The sequence below is a fragment of the Crassostrea angulata genome, chromosome 8, assembly GCF_025612915.1.
Source record: "Crassostrea angulata isolate pt1a10 chromosome 8, ASM2561291v2, whole genome shotgun sequence".
NCBI classification, from domain to species: domain Eukaryota; kingdom Metazoa; phylum Mollusca; class Bivalvia; order Ostreida; family Ostreidae; genus Magallana; species Magallana angulata.
The window spans coordinates 36,514,735-36,535,484 of record NC_069118.1 but is presented as its reverse complement, the minus strand read 5'-3'; the positions used below and the strand labels follow the sequence as shown (position 1 = coordinate 36,535,484).

Below are 20,750 nucleotides of genomic sequence, written 5' to 3'. Positions count from 1 at the left end.
ACAAAGTGTGTTTAGAATTATGAAAGCTTTCATTTGATATCAAGATTTAGGGGCTGGCCCCACAAATTATGGGCCAAGAGGTGTCTTAATGTTTCCAACCAAAGCTCTTACACCTAAAACAAAATAGTTTCTGGCCCTTAGAATAAAGATCTATTTCTTCCTTTTCCAAATCATGTTTAGCTGTTAAATAGCAAAATCAAGGTCATACATGTATATCAACTTCTAAAATCGAACGGAAGACCTCCTCCTTGCTCGCAACAAAATTGTGTCTTGTTAAGATTTTCCATTTCCAACGGATAAGATTATTTTTGTTAGGTTTCTATTGTCCTATTGTTTTGCTTCTTTGTTTTCTTACACAAAATTTTTCAAAACCAAATATCTCAAAAACGGTTTCTTTCGCATATGACATACTTCCCTTTATCAACTTTTTCCTCATTTTGTCCAGCAATTATTTAGAGAATGGTTAAAGACAGAAACTTGAAATTTTCAGCGATGATAGATCTACCTTTAGAAGGGTGCGCATAAGTTAAATGATTCACGTCTGCCACATCGGGTTCTCCAAAAAGGAAGTTTAAGATTTTTTTTAAAATCTTAATATTCAAAATTTTACAATTTTGATTTTTTGAAATATTTGTTGTATTGCGTCCTGAATGTTCATAAACAATTAAAAAAAAAGTTTTCTCAAGTGTTATATCATTAGTGGTTTTTAGGTGGATAGAAGACTAAAACTTTGATCGTTTTAATCTCTAAAAGGACCAATATTATTAAAAGTAATATAGACGATATAGATGCTTTAGAATGATCTTCTAAATAGTATTCAACCATCAGAATTTTGCTAAAATGTCCTGATAAGGAGATAGAGGGTTGGCCCCTAAAACGTTTTTTAAAGATAGTTCAAGAATGGTAATACATTTCTAAACACTTCTTGAACAAATTGTGTTAAGTATCATTTCATAAGAAGAGAAAGAAAATGGCCCCTCAAATTAGAAGCCAAAAGTCTCTCTTCCATTACTTTGAGTTTGAAATATAGTTTTAGTCAAAAATAGTTTGATATGTTATAGAAGCAAACATGTTTATCTTACAGTTATTCAACAATACTGTAACATTATAAAAAATTTTTTCATGTTTTGTCATTAGGGATTTTAAATTTTCTTGAACAAAATGTGTTTAGTATCAAAAAACTTTAAATTTCATTTGATATCAGGAGAAAGGGAATTGCGCCTCAAATTAGGGGCCATTTTGGCTATTTAGTCTTTCCTCAATATATATATATATATATGTTAGATATTTAGAATAGGTTGATTTAAACTGGCGTATGCGTGTCAAAACCTCCAAATAGTGTCATTTTTAGAACTCCAATGCCTTTTCTTGAGTGGGTCTGGGTTCCATATTTTTGTCAGTCTATATGTGGTTTAAAGGAAATCTAACCGATTTCAATCAATAAAAACATGTAGAGATGACCCACTATACTTTAAAAATGTCATTCTTTTCATCCAGCCTTCGGCATATCGGAGTATCAAGTAGCATTATTTCCTGGCTATTATGCTCGGGATCGCCCTTCAAAAAAAGCTAAAAACCTACCTGGAAGTGACATCACATACCGTATAAATAGTGCTTCCATTGTGATAAACACTCATATTTTTTCTGGCGACATCGGGACATGAGCCCTTGTCGGTTATATGGTTATTGCGGTGTTAATAAATTTTCTAAGACGTGGTCTTAGTTGCAAGGTTTGTAAAGCCTTTGAAAACGAATTAAATCTACCAATGACGAAGTCTTGGTTTGAAAGGATTGATAATCCGTGCATTTCGTTTTACACATGGTTCATGTGGTTTTACAACTCAAGTTGTACAATACACGTTGTGTATTTGTTGAATGCACGATAAGAACACGCTGTGTTCAGAATTTTGTCGTGAATATATTTTACCGCAAGTTTTACAGTACACGTTGTGTATTGGTTGATAGTAAGTTTATAAAACACGTTGTGTTCAGAACTTGGACTATATAAAAGATTTTACACCGCAAGTTGAATAATATACACGCTGTGTATATATTAAATAGTACAGTACAATTAGAACACGCTGTGTTCAGATTTTTCTTATGGTTTTATTGATCTCAATATCAGGGATATAAATGAGACAAGAGATGGAATTTCTCTTAACTGCTGACTGATACTGGAGATAATTGGTTTACGACCCACAATTTACAAAATGTAATGCTCATAGTAAAATGACCAAAGGTCTGAAGTTTGAACAAAATAACAGTCAAGTTAATAATACAACTGTACTAAATCATGTAGGTGAAAGAAGATGTCAATTTAGAACATCGGAACAGGCTGATGCAATACATTACATGAAATTAATGTTGGTTTATTGATCATGATAAAAAAGAAGTATTTAATGCATCAGTTTGCACATGGTTGAAATAAGTACAGATGATGATATCAGTAATATTATTTGGTGTCATAGAAGACCAAACAAGAAATTTCACTAATGAACAGGAATTTATTTTGCTTCTCATTACGATACACTAGCTAGCACCATGTTTACAATGTTCATATTGAGAAAAAGCAAAGAACAAACTGATTTTCATACATTTATTATATACTTACCATATATGTATTAGTTGATGCATTGGAATGGTTTCCAGTATATGTGAATAATTATTGATTATCTCTTCAGAACTTATCATCAGAACTGAAGTCTTCATGAAAAGACAAATGTTGCATGTATTTACTTGCTAATGGTGTTTAGTATATATGATACTACAAATTTAAAACAGATTTTAGAACGTTTCTGGTACATATTATTCAGAATTTGAATCAGAATAGATTAGAAAATATTAACTTTACAGATATATGTGTTAAGACATTGTGTGAACACAAGGCTATGTAGTAGCTGCAACAGAAAATTAAAATGATGGGAAAAACTTTTTAATATTAAAGATGATTGAATTTCTTTTGCAAAAGATTGAGAAAGTTCTTTTTCTGTATTTTCTAATTGTGTCATATTGATTGAATATATGAATTAACAGGATTTATACTTTCGCTTATTTCATTTAATATGAAATTTGATTATAATAAGTTATTTCAAGATAGTGATTGTGTTTAATCATATCACTCGATCATATGGACAAAGATATTATAGTACAATATTTAATATTGAAGAAATGTTTACTCATATTTAGCTGCTGGCATATATGTAAATAATGTTACCATAGATATAACATATCTGATCATTCATAAATTCCAAGAACGATTACAGGGAACACATTTGTTCCTGTTTTATTTTTTGTCTCTTTGCCAGTGGGTGTATTGATGAAGACTAGGCGAATTACAATCCCCTACCTTGTCTCTCTATAAACAAAGCTTTGTCTGGGCAGGTTTTAATTGGGACAAAAATGTTTACAATCTAAGAAAATAACATGGGGCAAAAATAGTCCTGTTTACAGTTCTCAATTGTTGGTCTTATTGTGATTACATAAATATAGATATATTGACGACCAAAAAATGACATTACAAAGAACTTAATATTAGATTTCATATCTTGTCATAAATTGTTAATACACAAAAAATTAATGTCATACAATGTTCCCACTTTATAGGGAAAAGTTATATATACTCCATGAATATACATGTATATGTAAATAATAGATTGTTTATAATGATACATATATTAGATTTATGGAAAATGAAATATGAATTCCATATTCTTTAAGAGAAAACAGTACCTAGCTAGAGGTTAAAATCTTAACATAGGTCATTTATATTAACCTATTTCAAATTGAAGATATAATTATCAAATTTAGAAAAGATAGCAAGTTTTGAAATTAGTTTTCTTAAAACTAATTAATTCATGCAGAGTTTGGTTGTACAGTGTATTAATATATCAAAATGGATGTGTTATGAAAGATTAGCATTTTGATTTTTGAATAAATACCACATACCAGGAAAGTCATAGATATTGATTTAAGAATTTTCAATTAAGGTTGAAAGACATCAGACAAGATTATACCTGACATCCTTCTGTACACAAGTGAATACTATTGCTTTTACTGATAATATCTAAGTTTCAAAGAAAACTTAACTGATCCTAATATATAGCTATACAAGCTAGACAAAATAGGATATACATGTATATATAAATATGATTTTAGTTTATAAAAGAATGATTGACATATAAGTAATAATGAAGAGTAAATATTTTTCTGATCAGAGGGTCATTGTACCTTAGTTATGTTGCAAAACTTAATCATGCATGAATATAATACCGGTACTTTATATTCAAGGAAGAAAACATTTGTTTTCTACATTACATTGGAAGCTAGAAGATCATACATTTAATTACATTATAGCTGTATTATATGTGTATTATAATGTACCCTATATATCAGACAGTAAAATCTGACATTTCAATGAATGCAATTCATTCTTCTTTCTATTAACATCTTACAGACAGAAAATTAGATAGTTTGGATTTTACAAACAATGTATTTTATTACGGTATATCACAGAGAAATGAAGCAGAATGGTTTTAAAACATTATTTTCTGAGAAAACATTAATCATGCAGCCACAATATGGACAATTATTATAGAAATTGGTGAGGAAAATAATGGGTACATTTGATGTGTTTTGTGGCTAAGATGATAAAGCAATTTTGTGTTTCCACATGATGAAACCAAAGTTGAATTATTAAAATGTAGTGATGTTTATTTAAATCATTGATTGAGAATCTTCTCTACTTGGAAGGATTTTTATTTATTGTCAAATACTTTGAAGATGCTACTTGATACTCCGATATGCCGAAGGCTGGATGAAAAGAATGTCCCCCTCATCCAAGCATTCCCCCGGATGTGATGGATGAGGGGCATTCTTGGAAGACAGCCTGAGGCTGAGGAGTATCAAGGTTCCCTCCCTGTATGGGTTTTGAGAATTGTTTATCCCACCTCAAATAAAAATACATATTTGACAATAAATCTGCTTTAAAATTATGAGTGTTTATCACAATGGAAGCACTATTTATACGGTATGTGATGTCACTTCCAGGTAGGTTTTTAGCTTTTTTTGAAGGGCGATCCCGAGCATAATAGCCAGGAAATAATGCTACTTGATACTCCGATATGCCGAAGGCTGGATTCCAAGAATGCCCCTCATCCATCACATCCGGGGGAATGCTTGGATGAGGGGGACATTTTGTATCCCAACAATTGAAGGTTTTAGAGAAATTTTACAAGTCCGTCAATTCGTGGTTGAAGTTGCATTTAGCATTTAACAATGATGGTTGTTGTGACTGAAATTGCTCAGTGGTTAGAGCACCAGACATGAGGTAACATTATAGAGCTAGGGTTTTTAGGTTGTGAGTTCGATACCACCAAGTTTTTTTTTTTATTTTTTGTTTGGTTTTTTTATCGCTTGTTAAAATATTCAAAACTGAATATAGTTAGAAATCGAGCTTTTTTAAACTTGTAATATAACATTATCTAGTATATTTGGTTGGAAGAAAATTAATTTGAAATTGTTTTTTACGACAAAACCAAATGGGCATTTGCTCTATCTTGTTCCCTCATCTTCTTTTTCTGTGTTACATCATTAGGGGTTTTAAGGGGCTAGAAGTCCAAAACTCTCATCACTTATATCTCATAATGGACAAATATTTTGTGACGGAACATAGAAAAGAATATGCTTAGATGATAGTCTTAGCAATACTCAACCATGAAATACCGGGTAATCGTTAAATGGCCCCAGTAAGAAGAAAATGGGTCAGCCCCTAAAACATTCTTTTTTAGATAGCTCAAGAATGGTAACCATTTGGTAAACACTTGTTGATCAAAATGTGTTTAATATCTGATTACTTTTCATTTGATATGAAGAAAATTGGGATCACCCCTCAGGCTACAGCTTGAAGGGTTCTATTGTCTCTCCTCATAGCGTTTTATTAGCTCACCTGAGCTGAAAGCTCAAGTGAGCTATTCTGATCACATTTTGTCTGTCGTCCGTCTGTCTGTCTGTCCGTCCGTCTGTCCGCCTGTCCGTCTGTCTGTAAACTTTTCACATTTTCAACATCTTCTCAAGAACCACTGGGCCAATTTCAACCACACTTTGCACAAAGCATCCTTAGCCTAAGGGGAATTAAATTTGTGAAAATTAAGGATCACGCCCTTTTGCAAAGGGAGATAATTAGGAATTTATGAAAATTTTCGAGAAATTTTCAAAAATCTTCTTCTCATGAACCATAAGACCAGGAAAGCTGAAACTTGTGTGGAAGCATCATCAGGTAGTGTAGATTCTAATTTGTAAAAATCATGACCCCCGGGGGTAGGGTGGGGCCACAATGGGGTGTCGACGTTTTACATAGGAATATACAGAGTAAATCTTTGAAAATCTTCTTCTCATGAACCATAAGACCAGGAAAGCTGAAACTTGTGTGGAAGCATCATCAGGTAGTGTAGATTCTAATTTGTGAAAATCATGACCCCCGGGGGTAGGGTGGGGCCACAATGGGGTGTCGACGTTTTACATAGGAATATACAGAGTAAATCTTTGAAAATCTTCTTCTCATGAACCATAAGACCAGGAAAGCTGAAACTTGTGTGGAAGCATCCTCAGTTAGTGTAAATTCATAGTTGTGAAAATCATGATCCCCGGGGGTAGGGTGGGACCACAATGGGGTGTCGAAGTTTAACATAGGAATAAATAAAGTAAATCTTTAAAAATCTTCTTCTCAGAAACTAATCAGCCAGGAAAGCTGAAACTTGTGTGGAAGCATCCTCAGTTAGTGTAAATTCATAGTTGTGAAAATCATGATCCCCGGGGGTAGGGTGGGGCCACAATGGGGGGGTCAAAGTTTAACAAAGGAATATATATGGTAAATCTTTAAAAATCTTCTTCTCAGAAACTAATCAGCCAGATGATTCTTTATAATTGTTAAGACTTTGGCTCCAGGACAATACTAGGCCTCACAAGAAGGTTCAGAGTTTATGTACGTTTATATCCTATATATAAACAATTGTTAAGGATCTTTTTGAGAACTGCAATACTCAACATATGATATGACTATAAAATCATCCTGTTAGAAAAGGGACTAATGATTATAAACATAAGAATATCCAGGGGGAAAATGGATTTAATTTATACAGGATCAACATGTATTATTGTACATTGTCCAGATAGTTTGTATTATGACTCCATTAAGCTGATTTTATCATACCTATTGTTCCTCAGGTGAGCGATGTGGCCCATGGGCCTCTTGTTAAGATATATTTTGTGATATGTAAAAGTAGCAATATGTTAATCTTACTTATTTATCCATATATAATAAAAAATATTCTCATGCGTTGTGTAATTTAAGAGGCTAGAAATTCCTCAAATTAGAGGCAAAGAGGAGTTTTTCAATATCTTTATTTTGATATATACTGATATTTCATCTTTCATACATGTATCACTTTACATGTCATTGAGCAAAAAAATGCAGTAATTTTTAACCCACGATTTTTCATAAGATTTTCAATCGACTTGCTTAGGTAAGTTGATTGGAATCAATTGTTGAGGTGGTCACACAATATGATTTAAAAATCAATTTTCTATTAATAAAAGCTATTCAATATATTTGTTGTACGGGAAAAAGTCACTATGACACAATAAATGGCACTGTAGCTCCCAGGTCATCCTTCAAAATTTTTTCAGACTGGGAGCTACAGACCTGTAGCTAATATAGAGATGGAAGAAAATAGTCTTTTAAAATCAAAGAATTTTTCATTGCATATCAAGAAAAGTGGCTGGTTCCATACATTAGGGACCAAGAGGGTTCTAAAATCTTTGATTCATAAATCTTTGCAAAGGAATATTTTGTTATAAGTTGAACATGTGGAAGGAAAAATTGTTAATCTTGCAGTTATTTACCTATAAACCTAAAAGTTTTCTCAATTGTTACATTATCAGGGATTTTAAGGGGCTAGAATCTCAAAGTTTAATATATTTTTTTGTCTCTCAGAAATGAAATTTATTTTGAAAAGCATTATATACATGTAGAAGGGCATTATGATTCTGTATCAATTTCAATATCATGTGTCGTTGACAAATATCAAAGTTAAGGTCGTGTTCCCTTCTAAAATTTCGATAATTTATGGTATATTAATTCAGGCCCCTGGGGTCACCCACATCCCTCAGGAATTAGAAATGACCAAGGATGGGATCCTGACCCCTTAAACATATATATTATTGTTTTTGTATGATGGCATATCAAATAGTATGTAGGTCATAAGTTCCTAAGTTCCATGTCGGGGGGGGGGGGTCCAACCTTAAAAAGAAGATTTTCTAAAAGGGTTGAGACCCCTAAACCATATATATTCTTGTTCCTTGTGTCAAGGGGCATTAAATGATAAGTAGATAATGAGCCCCGAGGAGGATTCTGACCCTCTTTAAACAGGAAGTGCCCAAATACCTTGAAAACAGTTGACATCGCCACCTTAAACCATATATATTTCTTTTCCCTGGTCATGCAGGTTCACTTAATATATATTAAATTACCCATGGGGGAACATTTTGAATTTCCAGAAAAAAGAAATCAAGCATTAATTTTTCTTAATATGTAAAGTATGACCCATTTTGGTCATTCCATCCCCCAATCATTGCCTTGCTTCATTTGGGAGACTTTATAATTGCCCTGATTATAATTACATCTTGTTCAAAATCATATTTCATTAGTCATGATACATGTATAACAGTGTGAGTTATTTGTTTTCAGGCATTGGAATTTGAGAAAATATCTACTGAAGCAAAGGACTTATGGGAACAGGTTACTAATCTAAAAAAGTATAACAGCGAGATGAAGCAAAAAACAGCTGAACAGGAATTACAACTCAATTCTGTAAGAAATTATTTTTAGATGGCTCATTACATCAGCAGTTTTTAGCTCACTGAGACGAAATCAGGGGGAGCTTATGCTATACCGTTGGCGTCATGTCCGGACCTGGTTAAAGTTTTTGTTGCAGGTCCTGTATCTAAGTTATTACTTGTCCTATCTTCACTAAACTTGCATGGATGATGCATCTGGACCTACTTATGGACTTGGAAGATTTGGATGCTGAATCAGAATCCTAAATTTCAGACGCTGGAGGAGGTTAAGGTTTTTGGAGCAGGTTAAAGATTTTGTTGCAGGTGTCTTTTGATAGCAATATCTAAGTTACTACTGGTCTTAACTTCACCAAACTTGCATGGATGGTGTGTCTCATGATACCGATGCACCACACAGGCTTAAATGCTGAATCTGAGCCATAGGTTTCGGATGCTGGAGGAAGTTAAGGTTTTTAGAGCTGGTTAAAGTTTTTGGAGCAGGTGCCCTCTGATGAATATATCTTATAATAAGGTTAAGCTCAAGTTTTTTTGGAACAGGTCACATGTTTAATAGATAATAGTACTATTTTAAATTTGCATAGTTGATTAAACTATAATATAAATGAATCATAGAGGTAGCTTCAGATGCAAAGCCTAATCTCCATTATCAAGGATGGTTAAAAAATAGATCTTAGAATATAGAGGGAAAAAATTGGCAAAATCTTTTGATACAGGATCTATTATGCTACATTGTCCAGATATTTCGTATATGACTCCATTAAGTGGATTTTATTACCTGTATGTCTATGGTTGCTCAGGTGAGCGATGGGCCCATGGGCCTTTTGTTTGATTTACAGTTGCAATTTCTTTTTCTTTTAAGCTGTCAAGTTTGGTTACAACTAAAAAGGAACTGGAAAACGTCATTGAAAAAACTAAATGTGAACTTACAGTTGTGAGAGAAAATTTAGCACAACAGGTAATAATTTCTATTAAAGACAATTTCTTCATTATATTTTTTTTTTATTATCAAACAATTCTATACTGTATACTCTAGAGATAGTGTGATTCATCTACTTATTAGAACATTCATGTTTGTACTTACTAGTTTGAATTATTCTTTGTGTCATGGTTTTTAAAAGAGCATCTTTTTTGTTTAATTGTTCATTAAGGAGGAGATAAACGAGCTGAAGACCAAGGAGTTGCAGTCATTGATTCAGGAAAAAGTACTTGAGTCGGAAAAGCTGCTAAAGGCAAAACTGGTAATAGACTCATGTCTTGTTGACTGCTGTAATCTACTTCCATTTACATCATATCAATTATAATTTTGATTTTTAGCCGGGCTCTGATGAAACCAGAGTCCTGGCTATAGGCAGACAAATCGCCAATGTTACTATAAATAGCACAAATAAACAAAAAACCAAACAGCGTCAAGGTAAAGCTTCCGCTATACCAAATAGTTACACAAAGAGCCACGTTTTGTCAAAAGTGTTGGCATTTTATTTCTTTTTTTTTTTAAATTTCGAATGAATTTTTGTCTATCTTTTTTAGTTTTCTTATTAATAACGTGTTTTTAAAACATTACTCTGCATTTTGGACACATACAATGCGCATGAATTTCCATGAACTACTTTGCTGCTCGATGAAGAAACGGGGATTGAATATATAATGCTTGTTGCAAAATTCAAGGCAGCAACTGTTGAACTTCTTAACTTCTACTAGACAGACATATTTTTTGTTTATAGCCGCTTACAAAATTTGGTCGTTCTCTGATGCTTTGCCAACATTAAAAGCATGAGAGAGAGAGAGAGAGAGAGAGAGAGAGAGAGAGAGAGATATTTTCAGTCTTTACTACACAATATGCATAAAGACACACCAAAAGAGCCCGGCTTTCAGTACTTCAGTACTTTGATTAAAACAGTTGTTAGGAATTTTGCAAAAGGTATACACTAAGAGGGTATTGAATTAATGAATAATAGATAACTTTTTAATAATTATAGTATCTTAAATTTTGTTATAGAAATTTTATTTTACCTTATTATCCCTAATAAGCATTTTTATAATTTTTTATAAGCACCCATATAATGAATAAAAACATTCAGACAATTCGCCAATGTTACTATAAATAGCACAGTTAACAAAAAACCAAACAGCGTCAAAGTAAAAGCTTCCGCTATTCTAAATAGTTACACAGAGAGCCAAGTTTTGTCAAAAGTGTTGGCATTTTGTTTTATTTTTTATTATTTTCGAGAGAATTGTCTATCTTTTTTAGTTTTCTTATCAATAACGTGCTTTAAAAATAAAACTATGCATTTTGGACACATACAATGCGCATGAATTTCCAAAAACTACTTTACTGCGCGTTGAAGAAATGGGTATTAAATATATAACGCTTCTTGCAAAATTCAAAGCAGCAACTGTTAATTTTTTTTTCTACTAGAGACATATTTTTGTTTATAGCCGCTTACAACATTTGGTCACTCTTTGACGCTTTGCCGACATTAAAAGCATGAGAGAGAGAGAGAGAGAGAGAGAGAGAGAGAGAGAGAGAGAGAGAGAGAGAGAGAGATTTTCAGTCTTTACTACACAATATGCATAATGACACCGAGAGAGCCCGGCCTTCAGTACTTTGATTTCCTTAAGAACCACTAGGCAGATTTCAACCAAACTTGGCACAAAACATCACTAGGTAAAGGGGATTCAAGTTTGTTCAATGAAGGGCCACATCCTCTTTCAAGGGGAGATAATTCTTGAAAATTTGTTGGTATTTTTAAAAAATCTTCTCAAAAACTATAAGGCCAGAAAATCTGTAACTTGTATGGAAGCATCCTCAGATAGTGTAGATTCAAGTTTGTTCAAATCATGGTCCCTGGGGGTAGGGTGAGGCCACAATGGGGGGATGGATTTTTACATAAGAATGTATTGAGAAAATCTTTAAAAATCTTTTTCTCAAAAACTTTAAGACCAGAAAAGCTTAAATTGGAGTGGAAGCAACCTCAGATAGTATTCATTCAAGGTTGTTCAAAACATGGTCCCCGGGGGTAGGGTGGGGCCACAGTCGGGGGATGAATTTTTACTAAGGAATATTTAGGGAAAATATTTATAAATCTTCTTCTCTAAAACTATTAGACCAGAAAAGCTCAAATTGGATTAGAAGCATTCTCAGATAGTGTAGATTCAAGTTTGTTCAAAACATGGTCCCCAGGGTTAGGGTGGGGCCACAATGGGGTGATGGATTTTTGCATAGGAATATATAGGAAAAATCTTTAAAAATATTCTGGGAAAGTTTTAAATCCAAAAAGCAATAACTTGTGAGAAAGAACAGGTTGTGCAGATTTAACAGTTTATTTATGTTCTTAAGGTTCCTCGACACACCAAAATTTTATTTTATGGATCGATAGAGAATCTTTGTTGAAACATGATTCCACAAAACAGAGATCAATATCGGCTTTCAGTTATTTTATACGAATTTTTTTGTATTTTTTCAGTGAAATAGGAAAAACTGTTTTGCAGACAAACAGAATATATTAGAGCTTAAAACTTGTTGTCAATTAATGTGTAATATAATTATAAATAAATTCATGCCAAAGATCGTTTGGTCAAGTGTTTAATTTTTTAATTAAAAAAATATTTCTGAAAATCAAAATTGTAATTCTTTAATATCTTTTTAATCTATGGATAAAATTTTAAAAATAACATATAGTCACATAAACTATTTACTAAACAATGACATTTTACAAAGAAATTGAAATGAAAATGAGAAATTTTGGAAAAATTGCTATTTATCAAATTGAACCGATCCCGATTGAAAAAAAACTGATCCCGATCAGAATTATTTTAAAATTGAAATTTTACAAATAAACTGCAGTTTTTTTCTAAGTAATTGATATAAATTATAAAGTTAGTAAATGACGAAACCATTTTACAGCTAAACAACCTGAAATTTTTGCAAAATTCTGATTCATTCTAACTTTATGTGATTTCGTTCGGGATCTGTTTAATTACAATCGGGATCGGTTCGATTTTAAAATTTTCCATTTATACTTTAATTTCACTATTTGGTTTCAATTTTTTGTTGAAATATGATTGTACAGCAATTGTTAAATGCGAGTAACAGTTTATCTGCAGTTTTTATCCATAGATTTAAAAAATATCTACAATCCTTTTTTTTTCATTTTCATAAATATTTTTTTTACAAAAATATTTAAAAGTTTATCTGGCCGTTTTTGATATGTATTTATAGATAATTGTATTGTGCATTAATTGATAACAATTTTTTAGCTCTAATATATCTTGTTCGCAGCTAAAACGATGTTTCCGGTTTCTATAAAAAAAATACAAAAAAAATTCATATAAAATAATCAGAGGCCGATATAGGTGTCATTTTTGAATAATCATTTCTCAAAGAGAATTCTTCATCGATCCATCAAATAATGCATTGGTGTGTCGAGCCACCTTAACAAATAATCAGATAGGAAAATCAGCTTAAAAACAAAAGTTTGACCAGTATATTAAACCGATGTAAACAAAATCATGGCACAAGTCTTCTTTACATAATGAAGAGTTGTGAATAATTAGAAATACTTTACTAAGACATTGTAAGCTATATAAATAGAAAAATAAAATTTGACCAAAATCATGCCATTTTCAAGGGTTCAAAGGAAAACATCTGTAAATCCAAGTATATTTTGAAAACAAAAACAGTAGTTTAAAGACGTAACAGATCTAGTTACATGTAAAACATCCTGGGTGTGGGACCATAATAGCTAATGTTCGTTTTGTAATTGTTTATCAGATTATTTAATTTTTCGGGTTACGGTGTAATATTTTGATTTACTCTAATTGTTTATTTTATTAGGAGCTTCAAGAAAAGTTTGATGCTACTCTATTGGAAGTGGATGGTCTACGTTCTGAGAAAGCAGAACTTATCATCAAGAATGAAGAAATGCAGAGGACTTTAGCTAACTCTAAAGAGAAAGAAACAGAGCTCAACCGGTCTTTTGATGAACTTAGAGAGGTACTGATTTGATTTATTGTCCTAGAATATTGCTTTGAAAAAGTTCATCAAAACATCTTGGCAGCAAAGTTTATTTTGTGAGAACTTTAGAAATCAATGTTACACTTCTTTGAAATGTATGGTTGAAAATGATAATAGTATATTTAATAGGCGTAGAGCATTTGAATTTCCTTATAATATATTGTAAAATTTGGTCATAAATTTGATCCCTTGAAATCAGGATATCTTGTGGTCTAGTTTCTTCAAATTTACACCCTTTTAATATCAATGCATCATTGCAACTTTGACTCTTTATTCAGATGACTCTGTTATCTGACACATCCATATCCAGAATCATAATTTTGAATTATCAAATTTGGAGTGGAATGCCTAAAGGAGGAGGGGAAACAAATTTGATTATGACTCTATCCTACTAGAGGAGCCTAAAATTTTGGATCAAGCTGTAAAGATTGATGCAATTTTCAAAAAATATTCTAAAATACTATGTCGGTTGAATATTAATACTACAGACAAACAGAGTACATGTTTATGATGAGCAAGGAAACCTCTGCCAAATTCGAAAATTGAATACGGCTTCAGGGCCAGGGGAATGGTTTAGGGCCAGTCTGTTTTGGTTAAATTGTGAAAATGGATTACTTCTCTAATAATGTTCTCTTCTACTGGTCTACAGATTAACTAAGCATATGGAGAATAACACTCCTGCATACAAAATATGATCCTTGCTCCCACCACATTTTGCATACTTTTCTCGTAGACATGCTCTTTATATAAATGAATTCTGCTTTTGAATTATGCTGTAATATCAGGTTATGTCTTGCCAGTTCTCTATGTTTTAGGGTTTATCATATGATCATTTTTTTTTTGTAACATGTAATAGCCTACTTTGAGTTTTGCATTTTATTATGCTGGTTGTCTAATATTTTTTCTCAACCATTATTTTTAAGATACATGTTTATGATTTTGAATTACAGATTCGAAATGAGATGAACACCCAAATGATTCAGCTAGACAAGGATATGAGTGAATACAAAGAAAAATCTGAAAAATATCAGAAAGAGAAGGTATCATGTGAAATTTGTTTAAATATTGTATGCTTAATAATTTTGATTTTAACATAACCTTTTTAGCTCACCTGAGCTCAAAGCTTAAGTGAGCTATTTTATCACATTCTGTCCAGCATCCGTCTGTCTGTATGTCTGCCTGTGTCCATTCATCTGTCTGTCTGTCTGCCTGTGTCCATCCTTCTGTCCGTAAACTTTCTTCTCCAGAACCACTGTGCCAATTTCAACCAAGTTTTGCTTTAAGCATTACTGGTGAAGGGAATTCAAGTTTGATGAAGTGAAGGGCTACACCTTCTTTCAGAGGGAGATACAAAGAATTATTGAACATTTGTTGGTATTTTTCAAAAATCTTTTCCTACAAAACTGTTTGTCCAAAAAAGCTGAAACTGATATGCAAGCATTATCAGGTAGTGAAGATTCAATTTTGAAAAAAAAAATCAATGTAAAATTGGATCGTGATTTGAACAAATCTGAATCTATACTACCCGAGGATGCTTCCACACAGGTATGTATTCAAAGAATCCCAATTAGAATCATAGCATTTCATACTTATTCAGTAGCTCTAAGAATTTTGACTTGGGGTAAAAAATTACATGGAAATCATTTTTTCAAAAATGAACATGGTAATAAAACAGATGTGTTGATTATGATTTTTGAGTCGGCTCGCGAAGCGAGCGAGTCCTTGTTATCATAGCCGCTTTTGCGAAAATTTTGCACTAAATTATTTATGTGCTGAAGAAAATAGAGCATGCATTAACAGCTTTTGTTTGTGTAATTGCTAATTTGAAAGGGTTAAACAATCTCATTTTTATTTACTTATGCATTTTTAAAATTTTTCTTGAAAAAATAAAACGAATCAAAGTAATTTTTATGAAATCGCTGCCCATGAATTTGACAACACCTACACGGCGCAAACTTTGTTCTGTTCTAATGAACGTCACTATCTGAGAAGTTCCGAATGGAGATGTGCATGAAATATTTAAGAAAAACCCAGTTTGTTTACAATAGCCTTATTTTTATATATTGAGTTCGAGAAGCGAGAAGACCTTTGCTGAGTGTCATCGGCACTCGCGGAGTGGGTTTTGAGCACACACGTGAAATAATAACGTGCGATATAGTTCTGATTTCTTCGTCATTGAAATAGACTGGACCTCTGTCTATCGTACATTGTAAGAAATGTATCACTCGCGCATATCAGCAGGCATTGCCAGTCTATCATTAAAATATCAACAGAACGTGTAAAAAAATTACTGCTTTTTTATTCTTTGTCTATGAAAACATAACTAAGAGAAAACATCTAATTTACCCCTCAGGTAACCTTTTTTTTAAAATGTGCAAATAATATAACATATTTATAACATATTTGAGTTTCAAGTTCCAGTATAAAGTTATATATAAAAGTTCCGTCTTACTCCACGTGATTGCCATGTGACTTAGAGTTTTAAAATAGCGTGTGTTCACAGAAGATTTTGCAGCGCAGAAAGGAATAATAAAACATAATTGTAATTACTTTGTAATTACCTTATGTACATTATTGTAATAATAGAAGGTTCTCGTTTCTAATTTTTTTCTGCTATTGCAACAATTAACATGCTTAGCAACGGTTCCCCTTTTAGGATTAATGTTTGATCCGCGCCTGAACTAGTAATAGCATCAATTGTAAAACAGACTATAATATTTTATGCAGAATATTCCTTGAACATAGCTCGATATACTAAGTTTTTATGCAAACCAGACACCCATTCTTTTTTTTAAAAAGCATGGTATTGCACGCCAAAAGCATCAAACATGGCTATCATTTTATTAGGCAACCAATGTTCATACTTTCAACCACGTGTAGAGTGGTTGAACACGAACGATAACTCTGTTCTAAATATTATAGTTTAGTTTAAATAACCTCTAAAGGATGAAATAAAACATATATCTTAACAGATTTTCATGTTTTAACATAAATCAAAGTAGGATATGATATGAAAAATGACCAGAACTTACGTATTTTGAGAATATTATCCGAACACTTATACTTCCGCTCAGAATTTCACAGGAACTGAACAAATCTCGGTGAAGTCTCGTGAACTTTCATTCGAGCACCTCTGGATTTATTACATACTTAGCAACGATAAAGAAAACATTCCGAACACATTCGCAGGGGTGTATAAGAACCAGGTAATGTAAATAAATAATGTAAATAAATTGGAGTAAATGTCTCGTAAAATTCAGATTTGTAATCAACACAAAATTGAAATGGGAAACAGGGAAATGTTCAGTCAGAAGTTTAAGTTAAGAAAGATCAAGCATGAGGAAGTGTCATAGGAATTTAAGATTAAAAGACTTTTAAATAGACGTAAAATTTGTGAATTTTTCATTTGTTTATCAGTGAAAAACCATTGTAGTATTTATCTAAAACAGACATTGATCCGAAATATATCGTGTTATATATTTCGATTGTTTTGGAAATTTGTGCATGCCATACGTTGGAATAGTTTTTTTTGTACAAATCTGACGTTAACTACCTGTTAAATGACGACTTTGCTTGTTTTGCATATACAGATCAGAGCGGGGGTATTTCTATTGAGCATTGGGTCACAGATATGTTGTTTACATTGAAGGTTTCAGTTATTTTAATGTACTATATTTACATCTACTGAGTATGATTCCCTCTTTTTCTCAGAAACATATAATTAATTCATAGATTTATAGAAACAGCCAGACTGAAATCTACACGCCCCATATATCAACTGGTCGATGTCTACAGCGAATAAAACTGACGGGAGACTGACAGAACTGAAATATACATTCCCCGTTATTGGTCAAAACCTACAGCGAATGTACTAAATTATTAAATGTGCATCATTAGTAATTTAGTCAATTTTGCTTACTTTTAACAATCAGTTTATTAATTTGCTTCGAGAGAGATGTAAATATAAAAAAATGCTTTCTATGATGATTCATGCGGGTTGCGAAGGTAGCGATCACTGCAGAAAAAAAATTATCTAGCCCACTAATGCGGGTTAAGTATTTTTTCTGCAATGTGGCCTGGCCTTCATATCCGACATGAATCACCAAAGAAAGCATTTTATTGTTTAAATGTCTTTTCAGCGATGATTTTCCATTTATGATTTTATTTATTTATTTTATTTTGATTTATGGTAGGACTTATGACATTAAAACCATAATATTATACCCACTGACCTGGTCTATTTTCTAGAACACAAAAGTCAAGGAATCATAATTTTGATTAGGCTGTCATGAACCTTTAGTTTTGATGCGTTCGTTTTTTTAATTGCAGGAATGTTTGGAAATTGAAGTTGAAGTGCTGAGAAAAAAAATTGAAGAAGATAAATCCACAAAAGATTCATACGAAAAAGAAGTAGAAAATCTTAATGCTACTCTTCTCAAAGAAAGATTAGAAAGAGAACAAGTAAATATTAGCACAGTTATGGTAGTACATGTAATTTATTGTAATATTTCATCATTCTATCTAAATGTTGTTGTAAGTATATAGATCTTTGATGTTTACTTAGACCAAGTAAGAAAAAAAACTATCACCCCCCCCCCACACACACACACACAGAGTTATTTTTTTTTAAAGATAATAGGATAGGTCTAACGCACGATAGAAAAGTATACACGCACGATACAATAGGATTGATACATGGAAGGAAAAAAAAAAGCAATGTTTATTTATAAACGTATAATTGCGTTAAACGATCATTACGATTAATCTGATAATGGCAGAATTTGAGAATGAACACGTCAGAATCAAAATATACGCGGAATTTCTTGTTATTACAAAGTCCGAGTTGTAAATTATTGTTGCATCATTTATAGACTGTATAAAAATGACCAGTAAAAATTTATTTATATATACATTTCTTTCTGTTTAAAAAATGTTGCATTAATAACGAATTATATTACATATAAAGGAAGTAAATGTCTACACAGATATATACTTTCCACTTACGATTTGTTAAGCAAACATAATTTTCATTACCGCACACACTAACTGATCGCCGAGAACATTTTAGCCCGAGATCAAATCATACATACAAAAAATAGCCGGTTAAATTAAAATACAACTATTTTTCTAAATAAATACATTATAATTACTTTTCTCTCTGAAAAAAAAATGATGCATTAAAACTGAATTATATTACATACCAGTTATTTTATACGCAGATACACACAATGTTTATGGTCTTATATATTCAATATACAGGTAAAAAAATGACTTTGTTCCTAAGAATTTTGAAAGTGTTATTAATATTATCATTTTAACTGCTTACAAATATGATTTACATGTATTGTTCTTAAAAATTTATATAAATAATTAAGAAATAAGTATCATGATAGAATGCGTGATAGAATTTAACATTTTTTGTTCAATGAATTATCGTATATGGCGCGCTGATCGACTTTTAATATTGAAAAAAATGAATTGCTTATGAAAAGGCAAGAAACAACGATAGGATAAACGGGAAAAATTGTAAAAATTGAACGATACTCTTGATAGGATTAGCGCACGATAGGATAGGATTAACGCATTTTAGAGAAGTATGAAAGCACGATACGATAAGACAGGATTGTAAAAAAGAACTTTTTGGGATATATATATATATATATATATATATATATATATATATATATATATATATATATATATGTGTGTGTGTGTGTGTGTGTGTGTGTGTGTGTGTGTGTGTGTGTGTGTGTGAAAGGTGATGGCTAACCAAAAAAAGCTTTTTCATTGTTGGCATTTTCTGGATTTAAATACAGTCAAGCCTCATTTTCTCGAACCAAATTGGATTGGTTATAAAACTTCGAGATATTTAAGTATTCGAGATATTATGGTTTCACTTAAAGTATATATAGTTGGGACTTACAAATCACACCGACATATCCATTGTTTTCGAGATATCGGTGCTCAAGATACTGTAATTCAGTTGTCTTCATTTTAATAATACATTGTTTACATTAAAAGACTTTATGTCAAACGCTTGCGCTAATTGGTTTATATGATTTGATATTTAACACTGTAATAGCCAAAACATTGATCGAAGCGGCTGTAAGATACATAACAATTAACAAGATTAAAACCCTTAACAAAAGATGATAATATAAGCAATGTGACCCTTTGGCTTCTTGTTTATTATGCTTGCAGGAATTTCAAAGCCTTGAAGAAGCAAAAGAACTTTTAATTAACCAAAAGATAAAATTAGCCAGCCAGCTGGAGGAATTAAACGTACAATTTCAACAGGTAAATAGTGTAATTATTACTTATAAAGTCTTAAATTTTAATTTTATAAAGCTTGATGCGTTGTAAAGTACCGTTTAGCTGGGGGTTTTTTTTGCCAGGGATATAATCTTGGCCAATTTTTGCGATTTTTGAAATTTTACCAAAACTGAGTTCACCAAATTTTATTACTTTCTATCTTGATTTTATTGACAAAGATGTTTTTTGGTTTTGGAAATTATTTTCTTCGTAATTTTTATATCTTTTAAAGTTTTTGGGCATGATAAAAAGGATAATTGTAACGTGCACACCATGTTACAAATACTAATGTACATTTACTCAAAAGTACAAAACTAATATAAAGAAATAAAAGGCCAACATAACGTTTCATCAAAACTTTTAATTATTAAATCACCAGGTCACTTTTCCCTGTTCAGGTGTGTAATTAGCCCCAGTGATAGGGTTGTTATCTTGAGAGTGTGTTGTTTTAGGAGACATGTAATCTATTATCGAATAAAGTGCAGATTAACAGTTTTTTTCACTAACAATGAACAATGAACAACAAGAAATAAAATTTGATTTTAGATAGATTTACTTTTTTTATGCCTTT

General features: G+C 31.9%; 1 protein-coding gene across 2 annotated transcripts in view; it reads left to right on the top strand.

The window, feature by feature from the left end:
- Positions 1 to 20,750, top strand: part of LOC128159380 (early endosome antigen 1-like) — a 132,663-nt gene that overhangs the window by 79,026 nt on the left and 32,887 nt on the right. For both annotated transcript variants that reach the window (XM_052822442.1, XM_052822440.1), the window contains exons 22-28: positions 8,744 to 8,866; positions 9,713 to 9,808; positions 10,002 to 10,091; positions 13,688 to 13,846; positions 14,818 to 14,907; positions 18,197 to 18,328; positions 20,069 to 20,164. In XM_052822442.1, the coding sequence (XP_052678402.1) occupies positions 8,744 to 8,866; positions 9,713 to 9,808; positions 10,002 to 10,091; positions 13,688 to 13,846; positions 14,818 to 14,907; positions 18,197 to 18,328; positions 20,069 to 20,164 (786 nt within the window). The remainder of the gene's footprint in view (positions 1 to 8,743; positions 8,867 to 9,712; positions 9,809 to 10,001; positions 10,092 to 13,687; positions 13,847 to 14,817; positions 14,908 to 18,196; positions 18,329 to 20,068; positions 20,165 to 20,750) is intronic.